Here is a 20,832-nt window from a genome sequence, read left to right as displayed (position 1 = left end):
GCTTTTAGGGAACACTCATATTGTACCAGGAAAGCATTACATACATTGACCTATTGACTTCTTAGATGCAGTTACGGTTAAAATATCTCATTTTACAAATAAAAAATTAGTACTATGTAATATAGATCCAACCCTATTTTTTTTCTTTAACAAAAAATCCAACTACTATGCTCTCTACATGTAAGTTCACATTAAAGGAGATAGATTCTTAATTAACAGCTCTTATTTACATTCCCTGCCATCCAAAGCACAAAAATCAATGAGGACCCATTGATTTTTGTGCAATATGTCACTCAATTACTAGAGAACACCTATCGTAAGTAAGATACTGAGTCAAGGTGCTTACAGTGGGCAAAACAAGATAATTTCAGAGAGGTTCACTGCCTGTGGACGTTTTGAGATGTGTCTATCTAAGAACAGAGGAAGAGAGTGAAGGTATAAGGAAGTGAATGATGAATGAGCCATCTAAGCACATGCAACAAAAGAGCTCCAAGGACAGCGACTCTTCCAGCTAATCAAGATGAACCACAGGAAACATCAAAGTCACCTAGTCAACTGGCTCATTTTATAATACAAACCCTGAAGTCTGGAGCATGTCAGCAACTTGTCCCATGTCTCATAGCCAGTTAGCAGGCCTGGGACTAGAACACAGACCGCCCTGATCTCAACCCGGTGCTCTGGCCACTTGCTACAGTGGCCAGAGAACACTGCAGAGGGGAATCAAGTTTGAACTGGACCTAGGAAAATCACCATATTCAAAGCTGCTAACCATGAAGCAAGCTTGAGACACAGTGGGGAGACTGGGACTAGAGGAGCCGAGAAAGCGCCGGACCCAGGGCACAGGGGAATGTGAATGACAAGCCCAGGCGTTTGGGTTATATATTACATATAGGGAGCAAATAGGAAAAGCTTCTCTGCACAGAAATGGTGCAAAAGTGACTTTTGGGAAGCTTAGTCTGGCAATGAATTAGTGTAAGAAGAGGCAGAAAAACAGGAGATTCACTTGGTGGAAACTCTCTACCTTTTCCCTAAGCCTGATAACTTTGTTTATCCCCAGGATGGCAGCCTTCATTTGTGCAGGTTTCCAAGAACTAAAAACAGAGCTTTCTGCCTGAAACCTCTTGAAAGGGGAGTTAAAGCTGATTATAACCTAATACCTTTGAAGGGGGCTGGTGATAGATGGTACCTATGTTACTATGGCCTCCAGAAGAGGGGTTGAAGTTGGGGATGGAAATAAGAGAACAAGTGTGCTGTTCCTGAAAAATCAACACCTGAGAACTTAATAAATCTGGGATGCTTTATTAAATGTTTATTATTTGAGGCCATTTCTAAAAAAAATACTTGTTTAATCAAAATAGTCATTGTCACATTCATAAATCTTTTTCTTACGACTTTATTTATACTGTGCTCTCTTTATTTGTGGTTGATTAGTATTACTTATTTCTCTAATTTACTGATAACCACAGGTTTATTACTAAAATTCCAAAGGACATTCATAGACTTCTAGAACATGATGGAGAAGATAAACAACATGTAAAATATTTACACCATATTGGGGACAGCAATGAATGAATGAATAATAATGATCATCACTTATTAATGGAAACTACTAATATCTGGCTACGTGCTCATGCTAGCTCACCTTAAGTGCTTTATACATATTTCCCTGATACTAAGAATAACCCCAGCAGGTTATTTTTCCTTGTAATAATGTAAACATGAGGTAGCTGTGCTTTAGAGCCATCATACTAGATACCCAAAATAATCTCTCTGGTAAGAGGCAGAGCTGAGATTTCAATCTATACCCATCAACTCTTAAACCCAAGGGCTTAATCACTATGCTGTATTATCTCCTTGGAAGTGAGAAAGAAAAGACTAGGGGGGAGGAATGAAAATAGTGAGAAGGGAAGAAAAAAGAAGAGAGAGTGGGAGTAGAGGGAGAACATAGAGGAATGGGGAGAGAAAAAAAAAAGAAAACTGGAAAGATATGGTACATATCATCAAGTCTCATGGAATATATTCAGGCAACACGACCCCTTCTACATGCAAAGTAATTCTGGGCATATGGTACAAACAGGGAGCATTTCCAGGAAGAATATTTACTTCAAAGTAGTCTGAGACTATCAAGAATTTTGTTCAGTCCTTCCACAAGAGCAGGAAGCTTGATGGAAAATGTTAAGAACAGGAGAACTCAGCAGCAGAAAGGATTAGAGCTGTGACCTGACCAAACCAAATCTGAGCTGTTGGATGAGCAACCTTTGGGGCTTTCACCAGCTTTTGGGCAACAGGCAGTATATAGTTCTTGTACACACCTAAGCTGGTCTAGCACCCTGGTGGCCCACTGCTCCAGGCATATTTTCCCCAAAGACACCATCCACTCCAATAGAGAAGTAACTGGAATGAGGTTTAAAACTACATTTAGATTTGGGCACCTCTTATGAAGAAAAACCAACCTGAAGAGCTTTGAAGAAGCAGCTAAAGCCTTCTGAGAGTCTTTTATCAACACCCAAGGTTACTTCAAGTATAGCAGGAGAGAATTCTACAAGTTACTTAAAGATGTAACAGCAAAGAGGCTACTGAGAAGAACAAAGATACCAGGGAGGACCCCCTCCAGGGCAGTGGAGGTTTATGGGGATTGACTTCCCACTGGACTGACGGACCAGACGCAGGATTAGGAAGGGCTTTGAAAAAAGTCCTGTCCTCAGAAAGGGTTTTTGTTTCCTCCTATGAGAAAACATGATTTAAAATTTAAAGTCAGCCTTGCTCTCCATTTACATGAGAATAACTCGCCACAATAAATCAGATCAGGGACAAGATATCCAGCTCTTTTGTTCTGGTCCAGTTGGGATTCACTTTGCTCCCTCACTCTGATGGAGCAGACACCAGAGAAGGGCACAGCTGGCAGCTGAAAATCCTCACGTGTCCCTGGTCTGAAGCACCAAAGATGGAGAGCTGCACTCCTGTCCCTACAAGTGGAGCCAGCTTGCAGGCAATCTGTGTTTAGTCAAATTCTTTCCTCCCACCCCCAGAAGTCTGCTTTTATTTGCATAGATTAGGCCAGGCTGTTTCTGTCTCAGTTGTGTGGGGGTTTTTCTTTTTCATTGATTATGGATTTTTACAGACTTGCACATACGCACGCGCAAATCCTCTCACACACACTCAAAAGCAGTACCTTCATTTGGGATGTTTTCAGTGCCAGGACTTTTTTTTTTTTTTAAGGAAAAATTCCAAGTGATATTTTCTCCTAAGAAACAGTGTTGGCTCACCCTATCCAGAAAACCAAGCCTCGCATCTTGAAATGCCATGGATGTTAAAGAAAATGAAGTGTGAGCTTCTGTGGGAGGGGATGGAAAGGGGGGGGGGAGCGGGCTGCAGGTTTCCAATGAGCTGAGTAGTTGATCGGATACAAAGAACAGAGAGAATTTATGACCCATCTCGACACCTTTGCTAGAGAGTGGCGACAAGCAGGTAAACTGAGCAAACCACCAACGTCTGGCAGCACCAGCCATGAATGTGTGACCCTTGGTAGGGGCATTTAATGATAATGATCAAGAGTCTTCGCTGTGGTTCACCAATTAACAGAGACTCTCTTTTGTTAGAAATGATGTAATGTCACAGTGACTGTGAACAGCCAGTTATATCAATGGGGAAGTTTTTGTACTGGTTTCTTTGAAAATTTTATTTTTCCAAATCAGAGAGAGGTGAGTCTCTCTCTTAGAACACTTAAAAAACTAAGTCTTCCTATCTATGGTCCACCATAGATGGTCCTTCCATCTATGAGGCAGGATCACCAAAAGCATTTTTTCATACTTCAAATTTCCTGCACACTTACACACGTGCATGCACACCCAGGACTTCTCTCTCTTATCCTTAACTACTTTGTGAGACTTGCAGATTGGCCACTTTGATCTTTGATCTTAATTCCCCCGTCTGATACAGGTTTTCCAAGATGTGATTTCTTAAATTGATGGCAATTTTTTTAATGGTTAAAAAAAAATTCCCAATAATGATGGGTCCCCTAGCTATTTTCTTTTGAGAACTTAAGTCATTTAATGAGGATGATTTTTTTTAACTTTTATGGCCAGGTGGCTCAAGGGGATATTTTGTTGAGCACTGATTAAAAATAATTTCTTCTAAATGAGACCTGACCACAGAATGGAACCATTAATGGGCAGAGATGCTGTCACCAAAGCGGAATCACGCTTGATTGCCTCTCGTTCCTCCCACAACACGAGCGTTTTCTTCTTCTTTTTCTTCTCCTTTTCTTGTTCTTAATGGCAGAGTAAATAAGCAGCCAGCGAGGCCTAAATGTTTTCGACCAAAAACAGAGTCCAAACTCCTCAGAGAAAACATTTGGCCTCTGTGGTTTTGTAATATGTTCCAGAACACCGAGTTCAGTGAAGAACATTGTGAAAAACTCCCATCCATCGGAATGATGGTGGGGAATGTTACAGTATCAGAAGTTTCAATTGGTCCTTTTCCTGCAGGCCCATAATGAGGCTTGTAAAAAAAAAAAAAAAAAAAAAAAAAAGCGCTATGTGGAAGTTCTCATGGGAAAAATGAATGGCAAGAAATCCTAGCTTTAAAAGAAACAGCTAATCTGCTAGTTTGATTGTTCTTCAAAACTTACGCTGAACCAATGAGCCTAATTAAAAACACTTGGCCTACTTCTATAAAGCATCATAGCTTTCTCTATGCTTCGTTTGTATACACCACAAAACTCCAGATAGACTATTATTTTTTCAAGTGCTTGCTAACAAAGTGCTGACTTTGTTGGGATGGCTGAGCTAATTTCTTGAACTCAGTGTGAAACCTTAGCTAAACAAAATTGTGGTAATTTTCCTTAATTTGTAAAAGTGATTGGAGTGCAAATAAAATTTTCCTCTTGGGTCAATCCTATAATTTTCAATTAACTAAAACTAATCGTCAGGCAGGCACCAAACCTGCATTTTGTTTAAAGGACTGGGAGGCATTTCCAAGGGTCAGGATGCATTAGCTGTTTTTATAATTTTGAGAGAGAGGGTTGAGCGGGGAGAGCGAGTCACTGAGAAGCATGGTTGATTTTGTTCCTCCTATTAAAATACAACAGGAAAGATGCTTTGAGATAAAATGTCACAGTAAAATAAAATTTGTCCATTTAATTGTATGGTTATAATTAGGATGTGTTAACACAGTTATCCCTTCATGGTCTGGAGTCTCTTTGTGTGAAAGCAACTTACACTCTGTACTTAATCTGGCTTTGTGGTCCTTTATTGATTAAAGAAGGCAACATGGGGCCAGTTTCTGGAGGCAACAACCCAGCAATGACTGCTACATAGCAGAGGACCTAGACTGTCCCCATAGCCAGTGTGGTCCTTGGACCAGGATCATCAGCCTCTCCTTGTGAGCTTGTTAGAAATGCAGTTTCAGATTCCACCCAGAGCTAATGAATCAGAATCTGGATTGCAACAAAGATCCCTGGGTGTTTGGTTTACATGTAACACTCTGAGGATCTCTTTGACTACACACTGGGCACTCAGACTATACACTTGATATGTTTCCATAGAGAACCTGCCTGGATCTCTCCATGTGACGTGAGAAAATTCACCCTCACCCTAGAACCCTAGCTTCTTAATGCAAGATAGGTCCATGTGCCAAGGGAGGTCCATGTGTTTGGGATGGCAGGAGGCAGTCATGGGGAACAAAATGAAGCTTAAAGGGAAAGAAAGCACCAACCCAGAATTAAATATGAAAATCACCAAAAGTCTTTAAATGGCCATGGCCAGGCTAGAAGAAAGTTGTATTGGGTGCTCAAGCACATTCCTATTCCATAAAGCAAGAAAATCCCCACATGATGGCTTAACATCCAGAGACTCTTAGGACTCTATAGCACTCATCCTTGCTCATGCCACTGCCTTAGGTATCTAACCCACGATTTCAACAGATCTGTCATTCAACAAGGGCACCTAGATGAAATCTTATCTAATAATAATGGTAATATAGTAGTAGTAGTAGTAGCAACTCATTTCATCATAAATGGGGTGAAACGGAGAAAATGGGTCTTAAGAAGAAATAGATTTTAGATTAAAATAACACTTATACACACAAGATTGAGTCAAAGAGCCACAAGGTCAAGACCACTCTGTCCACCATCTGCAGTCGTTCTTACCTGTGTAAATGAATCTTCCAGGTGTCCCTTTGCAGAACTGTTTGGATTTGTAGGACAAGGTGACCTCTACAACACCAGGGATATGCCGAGGAGGAGTCTGCACACGGATGGCGTGAGGAGTAATCAACTAGTGGGAGACATTTGGGGGGAAAAAAACATTGTCATTGCAATATGTAAAGGACTCATTTCACAGCTTTCTTATCGGTTCTCAATAAACATAGCCTTCAAACACCTAATTAACCTGTCCATGTTTAAATACAATCATGATGGAACCTGTAGAAAAGACACTGACAACAATATTTACAAGTGCTCCGAGAACAGTCATAACAACTTTATCTGAGTTTTCCTACATGGCAGGCACTCTGCTTCCTGGTTTGAAAAGTGAACCTGGTCTAATGAAACGATTTATCTACTACAGGATATCCTTTGGAAAAATCTCTGTTTTAAGGCAGACACCCAAATCAGCACTGAGCTCTGCCACACCTCTCCAGAAGCTGGTGGGCCTGGTGTTTGAACCGAGCCCTTCAACACGTGCAAAACACAGAGGTAGGAAATCCATGGTCAAGGCGCTCTGATGAGCTGCCGAGCCCATGTAGGAAATGCCCCGAAGACCATTTGGTGCATTAACTACCAGAGGAACAATCAAAGAGCTTTAAAGAGGAAACCCAAGAAGCTCTCTCCCTGGAACAGCTGAGAGGTCTGGCAAGACTAAGGACTGTCCATAAAAGGGAGCTGGAAGCTGCGGAGGGGCTGGAGGATGATCAGTGGTCCATTATGCAATGTCACATGCACAGGGAGAAAGTTCATTTCTGAACCCTGTTGGTAATCAGAGCACACTGCAAAGCAGAATTTGCTTTTTAGTACTCTTATCATTGTTTATATAACTAAAATGTTATTAATGGCCATAAAACTGGCATTATCTGCTTCTTTGAAAACTTTAGCCCTGGTAGTTGACCTCTGATGGTGCTGGACTCTGTGTGCTCTCTCTGGTGTGTGCAACTGCATGTTCCTTGACTGCTTTGAGATTTGTTTAGCTCAGGGCTGCAGTACTGAGTTGGTATGTAATGGGTGATCATTTGTACCAACTCATGTTTGTGCTGTTCTTATAACTTAGAAAGGGCTTTTGTTTCGATGTGCAAATTTAAATATTTTGTCCAGAGAATCACAGACAATTCCATGAGGATCAAGGTGACAGCACAAATGCCAGCCCCTGAGTCCCACCTAGGTAGACAGTCCCAGCACAAAGTCTGGCAAAAAGAATGTAAGAAAGTTGCTCCTGCTAAAATCCACAAGTGATTTCTACCAAGTGCTCTTTCTTGAAACATAAAGGTCATCTGCACAGAAATCACTTTAAGTTAGTAATTAGAAATGCCTATCCTCTCCCATAGAATGTGTGCACCCTTATTTGTTGGAAATACGCAAAAGATTCTTCAGGAATACCATATTTATGTGGAGCCACTGGAGACTGAGTTCTCAATGGCTACGTTTTTTTGGATGGCTAAGGGTTTACCCATAAAAGCACAAAAAATATTTACTTAAGATTTTGACCTGTTCATATTGAAATTCTTCCAAAATGCATTATATGTTTTCTAAAATAAGCAAAATATATATAATTTAATTTAGCCTTAATAAATCAAGACTTTCATTTGAAATACCCCGTTATATCAGTTCTATTTATCTTCGATCGGTGTATCTTCTATAATACAGAAAAGGCCTAGGTGACCATGAAGTAGGAGGGGCTATTTTCCCCTGCAGTAAATGGCCCTGGATACTTATGAGTTTTAAATTATTTCTATTTTGTTAATTTTCTTTGTCTTTTTTCCTCCTAGTGTCCTTTGCACCTTCTGTACTTCTCTTCTAATCTTTAAGGACCGAAAACAGGAAATCTAGTTTATTATTGTATAGAGAATAAGAGAAGGAAGGAAGCTCTGAAGAGCAGTAAAAGATGATCTTCCAAAATCAAGTGTGTGTTTCGTCTCAACTGATCGGACAGTGTTCTTACAATGTTGGGATTAACACTAGTTGGGTACCAGGGTAGGAGGTTACCCACTATGTCATCGAAGGTTTTACTTGCAAGCACTGATTTGGTCAGGTCAATTGTATGTATTCTTATCTGCTTTTTTCAGATATGAAAACAGAGCCATAAATTGTTAAACTGCTTGTACAAAATCACCCTCATAAGAGCAAATAAGAGCAAAAAGTGACCCTGATAGTTCAAAAAATGATAGAGAGTAATTATTTCTATCTAATCATAAAGAAGAAATGTTCATATTTATATCTTTAAACATTTTAAAGCTAGCATCAAACTCAAAATGTTCAGATCCAAAACACTATACGTATATGTGTTGTTTTTAAATTCACATGCTATTCATTTTTCATTTTCTATCTGGTCTCTGGTTGTGCCTTTGATGGTGGAAGTTGCCATAGAGTTATTTTCCAAATAAGTGGCATGCTTCAATTCTAAAAGTTACTTGGACTAGAGTAAGATTAAATCACAATAATATTTAGGAGAACTTTCAGACAGAGAATATTTCACCTACCCCCCCTTTTCTCAGGGGAAATACATTTTAAAAGATGGAAAGATATCAGTAAATAGATAATGGAGCCATCTTTTCAAGTATAAGGACCTATGAGTTGATACACTAAGGAACAAAATTGATTTAGAAAATTTATAAAATTTACAAACTGATTAGACATGATTGCAAAGAAACTACTTAAGAGAGTAGGGGGTCGGCATAAAGAAAATTGAAACAAATTGTCATTTACAATTTCACTTTCCATTTTAATCATTCACTCTAACTAAAGCAGAGATTCACTCTTGAAATAACTGTCCTTTGCAAATAAGGTAGAATATGAATCATCATTAGAGAATGAACTTGTTGATGTTTTCCTTGCTGTAGATGTTAGTCTGGGAACAGGCTCTCACACTGACACATGATGGCATTCAGAAGGAAAAAATTGTATCTAACCACTATCAATTAGATAGCGGAGAGGTTTATTTATTTACAAGAGGAAAGGTTTATTTATTAATCACTCAAAGAGTTACAAATTTATTACAGGAAGGAATGCCAGTAATCATTTAAAATGAATGCTCTCATTTTAATAGCTAAATACACAAAAGTCCAAAAAAGTCTAGTGGCTTCAAAAACTGACCCAACATCTTAGGGAAAAGATAGGGTCTAGATTTGGAAGGCTAGTACCCCAAACCCCTCCCCCATCTCAGGATAAATTTCCCACATCATTCTAATCGGGCTGAACAAGGCAGCCCCTCTAAGCTACAGAAGAAGGGCTCTAGTATAACTAAATTTTTTCAACGTTCATCATTGCAATAGCACTTCCTAAGTTTCGCCACGTCTATAAACAACCAATACCCATTCAATTATGTACTTAAAATTTTTAATTGGTTAACTTTTTGCTTTGTTGTTGTTCAGTCGCTCAGTTGTGTCCAAGTCTTTGTGAACTTTTGTTTCAAATAACTTATTTTAAAAGGACACTATATTACTATTGCAACTGGTTGTGGTAATTTTAAAGTTAATATGATGTTGTTAAGTTCTAGTTAGATAATGTTGACAACTTGAATGGGTTTATTGAAAAGGGAGTTGAGCTAGTGTTAGAATACAGACTTGTTTGCTCCAACTGAGACTCTCTCCCTTAACATAAATCAGAAGGATTAAAGGAGAAATAAAAAGAGAATCACTTTCTCATGATGATTCAGTTCTATTTAATGTCTGTGTTAAATCCAAAATGGTCTCTTGTACAACCAGGGGCACATGCCCCACACTTTGGGAAATTCTGTTCTAAGTGATTCGAGAACAGATTCACTCTCTTGGCTTAACTTCCTTAAATCACAAAACGAACAATTTGAGTTTAAAATAAACATACTTCTGAAACCCTGTAGCATCTGATACTACTTTCTTCCTTTTTGGAAGTCTACACTTTCTTCACTTCTGTGACACTAATTATAAGACCAAAGCCTCAGAGAGTGTCTGATGGTTTACCAAAGCACTTTCATATTCACTATCTTTTTAAAGCCCATCTTTATGGGATATGTATTCCAGATAAGCAAAAACTGAGAGTCAGGCAAGATAACTAATATTATTTGGAAACAGCAGGAAGAAAATCAACCTCTTATGCCTGTAAGTAAGTGTTTTCCAGAGGTCCTCTCTTATTCAATGATTCCTGATCTCTTCCTGTGCCAACTATTTCCTTCTGCCAACTTGTTAATTGTAGACATTTCCTAAGTCTTGTTCTAGATCTTTTTTCTCTTTCATTTGCCTAACCATTCTTGAATTCACTCACTGGCTCAACCACATTAGCTAAGCTGACTTCCAAGTCTACGCCTGTGGCTTTGATCTCTTTGGCCAAACACCACATTTTTATCAGCAACAGAGTAACAGAATCTCCCCTTATGTATCTCCACTTCAATCTCAACAGGATACAAAATCATTTATCATCTTACTACGTATAACTGTACTTCCTGATCCCATGTTCCCTCTCTCAGACAAGAGAACACTACCCTTTGAATCACCCAAAATAGAAACCTTGGGATTATCTTTTTTTCTCCCTTCAAATTTTCTTTTAGTCATGTTGACCTTACCTTCTACTGAATTTCACTGGCTCCTTGCCTTTCTCCTTTATCCTGTTCAGGCTGTCACCATTTCTTACTCAGATGATTGCAATATTATAAATGCCTTCTAAAATGGCCTTTCTCTACTTCTACTTTCTCAACCAGAATTGTCCTCTTCAAACCAACCTCATTATGCCATGCCCTGACTCAGACCCTCACCTGCTCCTTCATGTATGGTATGTAGTCCAGACTCCTTAGCATGGTAGCCAGGTGATCCAAGGCTTGAGAGCTGACTGCCCTTGCTAGTCATCCTTCCCACTCTGCCCTTCCACACTCTGGAGAGAAGGCCACGTGGATATATGAAGATAGCCTACCATCTTTGCCTTGTTCATGCCATTCCTTGCCTAAACATTCCCTTATTGCTGTTTCTCTTGTTCCTAATACCCTGAAGAGATATTCTCTCTTCCAGTAAGTTTCACCTGATCCTGAGTCACAGTTACTCACACCTTTGTAAAAATTTATATAATTATGGAATGCATACTCGAGAACTTAGCATCCTATATTACCTTGTGCTATAAAGATCTTCTTACACATCTTTTTCTCATTAGACAATCCTTGAGGTCAGCAACAAAGTCTAATTCATGTCCATACCCTCTAAAGTATTTAAATTAATGCCTCATATATAGGATATTTCCCAAAATATTTCTGACATAAATTCTTGTATAAATTAGGCCAGAATTCTACTAGATGTTTGATTGCATTAAGCTAAGTAATAAGAGTCCACCCTATCCAAAAATATAGGATCTCCTATCTTTTCTCCTTGGAAGAAAAGCTATGACAAACCTAGACAGCATATTAAAAAGCAGAGACATTACTTTGCTGACAAAGGTCCATATAGTCATAGCTATGGTTTTTCTAGTAGTCATGCATGGATGTGAGAACTAGACCTTAACAAAGAAGGCTGAATGCCAAAGAATTGATGCTTTTGAGCTGTGGTGCTGGAGAAGACTCTTGAGAGTCCCTTGGACCTCAAGGAGATCAAACCAGTCAATCCTAAAGGAAATCAGTCCTGAATATTCATTAGAAGGACTGATGCTGAAGCTCCAATACTTTAGCCACCTGATGCAAAGAGCTAACTCATTCAAAAAGACCCTGATGCTGGTAAAGACTGAAGGCACAAGGAGAAGGGGACAACACAGGACGAGATGGTTGGATGGCACCACCAACTCAATGGACATGAGTAAGCAAGCTCCAGGAGAGGGTGAAGGACAGGGAAGCCTGGTGTGCTGCAGTCCATGGGGTTGCAAACAGTTGCAAACACGACTGAGCGGCTGAATGACAACAACTATTCATAAGAGCCCACCATTCTTAACCTGAAAATATTTAACCGTCACCCCCTAACTTGCTCTAAAAATTATCTAGCTGGCCCAGCACTCAGATCCCTGCATGAGACCACTGCTCAGATATCATCTAAGAGGTAAAAAAGATGTCTAAAGGTCTGTGACTCACTCCAGTGAGAATGGATAAGGTGAAAGAAAGAAAAAATATTTAAGCAATACAAAAAAAGTATTACAATTTAAGCAATACAAAAAAGTATTACAATTTAAGCAACACAAAAAAGGGCCACAAAAGATCATCTCTCCAATAGTAGCATTTATCTCTAGACTGATGATGTTAATGTGATACAACTTCTCTCTCCCCATTCTTCCTATGTGTGTGCACATGTGTATTTGTGCATATGAGTATACATATGCTTGTACAGGAAATAATAGCCATATAAACAATACTGGAATAAATTCACATATCTATAGGTATTAATTATGAGAAAAATCTTACTAAAATCAAAAGTAGAATACTATCAGTTTATGCAATATGTATTACATGTGACTTAAATAAGAATTAGATATATATTTGCATGGAAGGAAGACTAAAAGGAAGATCATCAGGGTCAAGAAAAGTTACAAGATGGTAAAGTTACAGGTTACTATATTTTCTTCTGCATACTTCCCTGAATTCTCAAGCTTCTCGACCATAAGAATGCATTAATATCATAATTAGAAGAAATCATTTTTAAGGGTGATATACAATGAAAGAAACACACACAGTTTCTGCAAAGCCCCAGAAGAGGCTGCTGGCACACCAAGGACCTACCAGCAAACGGTAATTATACTCTCTCTGAGCTACCTATATGAGCATTTTCTCTTCATATCAGAGCACAGGAGCAGAAGAGTCCTGAGTGGTCACCAGATGAGGCATGCTTCTGGGTACAAAGTGAAACTTCTCTGGCCAGGAGAGACAAGACACAGACATGGAGGTCGTGGGTGGGGCCTGTCCCTGGATCAAAGTGGGAAACAGGAGAGAGGAACGCCTCTGTCCGTGGATGCACAGAGCATCATGGAAATGCACAGAGGTGGAAGCAAAACTCCCAAGAGGCAGTCTGCAAAGTCTGGAGTCCAGACGAGGGGCACGGGAGAGGATAATTCTCCATGCAGTTTTTATGTGTCTCAGAAGTATGACCCACATGGTGGGCAAATGAGAGAATTCAGTATTTTAAAATATTAATGGGGACATACTGGAGAATTCTAGGGGAAAGGGACAAGTCTTGGGAATCACTTTCTTCTCTGAGAGCCGGTAGCTCTTACTATCTGTACTCCTCTGTATGCTAAGTGCATGCGTGCTAAGTCGCTTCAGGGTCCGACTCTGCGCAACCCCATGGACGGTAGCCCGCCAGGTTCTTCTGTCTGTGGCATTCTCCAGGCAAGAATGCTGGATTGGATTGCCATGCCCTTCTCCAAGGGATCTTACCGACCTAGGGATTAAAGCCGTGTCTCATTATGTCTCCTGAACTGGCAGGCAGGTTCTTCAGCACTAGTACCGCCTGATAATGACCTTGATGGTGACTTTAGGAGCAATGACTTTTCATCGTCTTCTAACTATGTACCAGGCTATCTGAGAAGCTAACTACGTGAGAAGCTCTTTCAATGATTTTTGCTCTGTCGTATTAAGGGCAAGCATAGGTATTAGCTGGTTCACACATGTGAAAAATGATTTTCAGCAAAGTTAAGAAAAATGATCAAGGAACTGATGATAGGAGGCATCAAGTCTGCCTGTCTGGTGACCACCATTGTACAATTGTCCCTACTGCTATTTATTGTTTTTCTATAATTCCTGGTACTTGTACTTTTCATCCTACCTCTACTGTTGACAGGATGGAATGGGTCCCCAGACTCTCCTACATCTAAAAAAGTTCTGGGAACATAGTAGGTCCTCAAAATACCCCTTCTCATTGATGAGAAGCTGGCTGGGAATTATTTCCCACCGAAACAAAAAAGCAATTCCAAGGTAAGCCTTCATGCATGTTTTCCAACCAATGGAACTATATGAAATAAATGCAATTTGAAGTTCCAAGCCACAACACAAAAAAATAACTGGGATTACTAGAAAGCACACCAGTGATTTTTCCTTATTATGCTTTGGACTTAATATTTTAGCCTTAATCATTTTCAACACTAAAAAGTTAAAAGGGAAAAAAAAATACCCCTCCAAAACAAGCAAAGCCTTAAAGAGAAGGGGTAAAAGGAAGGAAAGATTTCTTCTCTAGAAAAATAATTAACAGTGATGACTAGAAAAAGCCTAAAGCAGGAACTGATAGAGTAGTTTTTAGGTATCACCCATCCAAGAGTCTGGGTTCTAAGGGACACTGGGCCATTCATCCACTGTCAGTCTCTGTGCCTCAGTTTACCATCTTAGCCTGCATGTGTTCCGTTCTGTTGGAGTACTGATAATAATGTTAAATATGCTTTGTGTGTGGTAGAGCTTCTCCAGGGACCCTAAAGTACTTTCCAGATTAATTTTTTAATTTATATATTAATAATTCTCACAGCATTCTCCCTCCTCCTCAGTTGGGGTAATAATATCCATCTCTTTTGAGATAGGCAGGGGGTGTTGAGTGACGGACGTAAAACAGACACTTAAATAAGGAAACTATAACATAAAAGCATAATTAAAGCTTCCAAACCAAATCGACTAAGGATTTTTAAAGAGACACCACAGTGTTGGTGACCAAAGAAGCAAACTTATTGTCCTTCCACTCGGGTGTTCATTTTTCTGTAGTTAAACATGGTGTTTAAAAAAACATTGTTTTCTGGAGTTCTTAAAGAAAGCTGAAATATGATCAGCATGTATGCCTGGGGACTGTGCTGGCTGAACCTACATATTTTATCTCTATTTCCCCGAAGTGGATACAACATAAATCAAGGGATGCCAGTTCTTCTCCCAAGTTCCTCAGTGTATTCTGGTTTGTTCCCTAATCAGGGTTCCTTGGGTTTCGTAAGACAGATTTTTTCATTCCCAAGAATTGCCTGTCTCAAAGGCAGTCTACGATTTCTCAGGGAACGTGAGAGAAAGCCCGTGGAAGCATTTACTGTTTCACAAACATTCTGGTTTCCTTTCGTCCCTTCAAGAAAATAACTAAACCAATGTTTAGCAAAATATGTTGGGTCACATGAATTCCCAAAGATAAACTTTACGTATGAATTGCAGAGGAGACTTTGGAAATTAAAGTCGCAGAAACTGAGTTAAATAGGGGATTTAAAATAGCTTTTGAACAGTCAGCAGTATCTCCTAACACTGTCTAAAATTTCTCTCATATCGGTATCGACACAGACACAGATACATAGAGAAGAGATAGAGATCTATTTTCCAACTGACTGTCTGCATCTCCCAATGAGAATACAAGCCCCATAGGATATGAGCTTGGTCCTTCTTGTTTTCTCTACTCTGTTTCCAGTTTTAAGAGTGCCTGGGAAACTAGCAGACATTCAATAAATACTTGTTGAAGATTGAATGAGTAAATACTGTGACACCGTTAACTGCCACTAATAATTAGGGTAAAGATTCAATAACAACCCTTATGCATCCGCCAAAAAGATATCATCAATACTACTCCATTCACAAAAACTTTCTCTACTGAAGAAAAAATAATTTTTTTAACTTTGCTCCCACAGACTTCCTGGCAGCCTCATTAAACATTCACAAAAATATACTGCCCAATTCTTCTGACCAAGAAACTAACCAGGTCCCTAAATCAATGCAGTTAATTGTACAAAACAAAACAGCAATAAGATCATCTTTCAAAATAACAGATTGAGGAGAAAAAGGCTAAAATAAATACATTATACTTGAACTACCTTTGGTTTTTGTGGGTTGATTGATTTATTTATTTTTCAGTAATTTATTTTTTAAATAAACTTTCTCCAGCTCTCTTCCCAGGATGTAAATCTTGTGCCAATTGGGCCCCATTAAAGACTGGATCCCGTCCTGACCATCTGGGAGCTGGAAAAGCGCTGGTGAGTTTCTGAGGTCCAGAGTATTCCAGACGGAGTGGACTGGACACCAGTAACGCCAGCCCCTGTGGTTTGAAAGTGTACAATGGGCTCTTTCTCGAGGCTTGTTTTTCTACATTCAGTCAAGAAGGAACATCATTCCCTAGTTGGGCCTGGCTTAGGGTCCTAGGTTGCTGCTTTCTTTGTTTGCAAATTAAATACAAAAGAAAAAGAAAGACCAGATACATCTTTGGAAGGGATTGAGTGATTGTCATCAAAGTTGGCCATTTGCAGGGCACAGTCTCACCTGCAAAGATCTAGCAATTACGAACGAAAAACATAAGAACCAAAAGGTAGAGTGGCAAGCTATGAATTCACCTTTCACCAAAAAGTCTTTCAGGTTCTTGTGGAGCTCTAAGAAAAGGATATCAAAGCTGTAAGACACTAAAGAGTGATTCATTCTAATGTTCTTGGGTGGTATAGTTCCTGTCTGCATCCCATTTACAGTGATCCTTGCACATATATTAAGTAATTCCCAATTTAACATGTGCCTCCTGGAAGTGGGCTCTGCAGAAAACTGAAGCCAACCCCCTTAAACACTGTGCTTTCACTGAAATCTTTCGAGGACACGTTACACACATCTTGCTGTTTCAGACAGAAGATATTGAATATAACTGCCATCTCTTTCTTGATTACTCAGGCCCACTGTCATTACGAACAGTCATTAATGTGCAGTACAGTAATATAGTTCTGCATCTGCTTTTTCAGTTTTCCTTTCCTGCCCTTGACATTAAGCTGTCACTTCTGCTGTCAACGAGCCTTCTTCTAACAACCCGCCTATACTTTGCTCCTTCTAATTTGCTATGTCCTGGGAAAACAGATAACATAGTTTAAAATTCCTGTTCTGGTTACCTCAAAGTCTGTTATTTTAATTATCTTTTTTTCTTGTTGTTTTTTTGCTCACTTCCAGTTTCATGCTGAATTTTGGAGAGTTGCAATGACTACAACAATCTTCTCTGGATCATTGGGGTTACACCATATTCTTTTTAGATGGTTAAAAGATAACTCTAGAGTCAAATGGATTTGGGTTCAAGACCAGGTTTTGCAAATTACCAGCTGTGGGATCCTCTGAAAGTCACTCAACCTCTCTGGATTCAGTGTCATTGTCTGGGAAAGGGGAGGGGCTAGCCATCTGACTAGTGTTGCTGTTGTTCAGTCACTTAGTCATGTCTCTTTTGTGGCCCCATGGACTGTAGCGCACCAGTTTCCCCTGTCCATGGATTTCCCAGGCAAGAATGCTGAAGTGCGTTGCCATTTTCTTCTCCAGGGGATCTTCCCAACCTAGGGATCGAACCAGCATCTCCTGCAAGTCCCCTACATTTATTGTAGGGTTAATTGACTTAACACCTATAATGAGTTTAGGTGAAGGCCTCACATTATCCATCACTTAAAAAGTGTTAGTTTTATTACTACTTAATCCTCACCATAACCAACAGATTTACACTAAGGTATTTATGTGCATCCTTATTGCACAATAAATATACCTAAATATAAGCTACCTAATTATACCTGTATTAACAAAACCTAAACTGCAATCTGTCTGGTACTGACACTGTGATGCAGCATTGAATATAACAGTTGCTAAAAAATAGCATTTGTCTGGTTGAACGGATGAATGACCAAAAGAAAGTAGAAGTAGTGTCATTCAACACTATTTGGTATAAATTAATGTCTCTAACATGTAAGGCTCTGTGCTAGACACTGTAGGGGACTAAGCTGAATTCAGCATAGATCCTGCCTTCAAGGCAGAGAGCAGCCTCTTACGTCAGAATAGGAAGTGATAAGGAACATAAGATGGTACAGATAAGTACATTAGGAATTGAGAAAGAAGAGAAAATATTTTATATCTAGAGTTGTGAGGGAAGATTTCATGGACCAAAAAAAAAAAAACATGTTTTTTGGATCTTAAAGGGCAGATGTATCTGGGCACAGAAAAAAGGGAAAGGCATTGTGGAAGGAGGAATGGAATAAACAAGAGCACAAAGGAGAGAAATTAATGCAGGCATAAAGAGCTGCAAACAATTCATTGTGATTGGAGCAGAAGTTAAGATGAATGGCGGGTTAGGATGCAGAGAAGAAAGGTCAAAGCGTTACACGGCTGTGCTTGAATCCCAAATGACGGCATCACAGCTTTAGGAAATAGGAAACCAGTAAGGCTGCATCAGGAGGAAGGTTTCAGCTCAGATCATCAGGGAGCCATTCTGGCAGTAAGCACTGAGCACATGGATGAGATCAGCACAATGCTATATAAATATCGGTTTCCTTCACTAAAGTCACAAGACTACAGCCAGGTGTGAATTCTGCCCTTGATTCCTGTTAAAACTAGAAATGCATCACACTTTGGGTTTTTCCATTTTTAAGTTACACATGTGTACAGTTTGAACTCACTGTAAACAAATAACTGAAAATGTCAACCTAAATGTGTTTTTAACTATCTCATAAGTATCAACATAGATGATAGATTTAAAATGCCTTAGTCATTAAAAATAACCATACAGACTAGGGCATTTTAAAGAATAAGTTTAGCATGTTTGTAACTCTGTGACTATATTAAAAAGACCATTAGACTATTTTTACATTGTTTTTAAATATGCTGACTCATTTAGAAATCATTCCCTATAAGATAAGTTGAACATGAAAGGTATTCATCAGAGTCATACCCAAAGTTTGATACAAGTGATTCACACTGCTCTTTTTATTCTTAATGAAGTATACAACTTGGCATTAAATATCTGCCTTCTAATAGATGACCAATAAGTATATGTGGAATATAGAGTTGGCAACTTATATATTTAGGAAAAAGTAAGGAACTAGGAATTATTTAAGGCATGTACATTTAATAAACTTTGAATTAAACTTATACCTGTAAGCTTCAATATTTGTAAAATAAATGACACAGCCATTTACACTGTATCCTAATTATATTATAAATTTTTGAAAGAGATGATATTTGAGACAATGTCTTTCTCCACCTTTCTTAATTTTCTTTTTGATTTTAGTGGAATGGTATCTCATATAAATGTGTTATACATAACAGTCATTGGAATGGTGATCCATCATGTATAAAACTTTGGATGGTTTGGTAAATATAAGGAAGTCTGGTGGTGCTAGTGGTAAAGAACTCGCCTGCCAGTGCAGGAGATGCGAGAGACACAGGTTTAGTCACTGGGTTCAGAAGAGCCCCTGGAGGAGGGCATGGCAACCCACTCCAGTATTCTTGCCTGGAGAATCCCATGGACAGAGGAGCCTGGTGGGCTGCAGTCCACTGGGTTGCGAAGAGTCAGATGTGACTGAAGCAACTTAGCACATGCACACATGCTAAAAAAAAAACAACCTAGGGAAATGTCATGAGAAACGTTGGTAGAAAAGAAAATTGAATGGGGAGTGCAGTTGCAGTCCGGAGAACTGGGCTAGAACCCTGGCGGCGGCTGCTGCTGCTAAGTCACTTCAGTCATGACCAAGTAGCTAACCAGGGCAAGTCACTGCACCAGCAAGCTCCAGAACCTCTTTTGCCTCACTTTCAAAATAAAAGAGCTGCATCTAACAACTGGAAAGACTCCTCAAAGTCCTCAACATTTTGTGACTCTGCATGTGGTTCAGTAAAAATCAAGGCCAGATATAAGGCCTCAGAAACTTATAGTGGGAACAAGTACAAGTTGTAGTCATTCATTCTTTGATGTCACAGAAGAGAAAATACCATTTATTTCTATTTACAACCCTCCCTCTGAGCTATGTGCACAAATGAGAATGGAAAGTACATATATACACTAGTATATGTAAAACAGATAGCTAGCAGGAAGCTTCTGTGTAGCACAGGAAGCTCAGCTGGGTGCTCTGTGATGACTTAGAGAGGCGGAATGGGAGGGTGGAGGTGGCAGGGAGGCTCAAGAGGGACCGGATGTATGTATACTTATAGCTGATTCACGCTGTTGTACAGCAGAAGCTAACACAACATTGCAAAGCAATTATACTCCAATTAAAAAGTAAATAATAATAAAAATTTAAATTTAAAAAAAAGCAGATATGGAAAGGAAGGAAGACAGAAAATACAAACTGTATTTAAAATCTTATTTTCAAACTTTTGGATTCAGGCAGCAAAATTTCTTCTCAGCCCCACAAGCTGCTGTTTACCTAACTATAATCCTCCAGAGGTCTCTCCTGTAGTGGCTTCTTTTGCCTTTTCCCTGTCTCTGGGAATGCAATTGAAGAAAACATCCATCTGGATTAAAAAGAAAATGTATGACCCTTGGATGAGGCTAATCAGTTCATACAGTGATGTAACTCTGCCTTCTCCCATCTGAGATAAACGGTCCTGGCAATCTTTAAATATAGCTGTCCTACAAAATCACATGTCATCTAATGCCAAGTGTACATGGACTAAAACCAGTTGCAAAATATGAGTGAATTTCTGTTCAGAGCCTTGCAGCATTAAATAAGAATGGCTCCAAACATTGTTAGTCTAATCTGAATAATACTCTGCAAATATTTCAGATTTTCTTATATCTACTCCAGCCCAATCACTTCATGACTGAGTTGCATGACTTTACTTCATTAACATGAAATCCACATGGACTTCAGCCATTGTTAACACATATCTTCCTATAAGGTGATTCCTGAGGGGAAAAAAGGGTTCTGTGGTCACAAGAAACACCTGGAGTAACAGGCAAATTGGGCTTTGGAATATGGAATGAAGCAGGGCAAAGGCTAATAGAGTTCTGCCAAGAGAACGCACT

General features: G+C 39.3%; 1 protein-coding gene across 4 annotated transcripts in view; it reads right to left on the bottom strand.

Moving 5' to 3' along the window:
• The window catches only part of EBF1 (EBF transcription factor 1), a 410,044-nt gene that overhangs the window by 77,932 nt on the left and 311,280 nt on the right, over positions 1–20,832 (bottom strand). For all 4 annotated transcript variants that reach the window (XM_040239659.1, XM_040239661.1, XM_040239662.1 and 1 more), the window contains exon 10: positions 6,149–6,275. In XM_040239659.1, the coding sequence (XP_040095593.1) occupies positions 6,149–6,275 (127 nt within the window). The remainder of the gene's footprint in view (positions 1–6,148; positions 6,276–20,832) is intronic.

Source organism: Oryx dammah, unplaced genomic scaffold (assembly GCF_014754425.2).
Source record: "Oryx dammah isolate SB20612 unplaced genomic scaffold, SCBI_Odam_1.1 HiC_scaffold_5, whole genome shotgun sequence".
NCBI lineage: Eukaryota > Metazoa > Chordata > Mammalia > Artiodactyla > Bovidae > Oryx > Oryx dammah.
The sequence above is the reverse complement of the archived record's forward strand: the minus strand, read 5'-3'. Positions and strand labels throughout refer to the sequence as shown.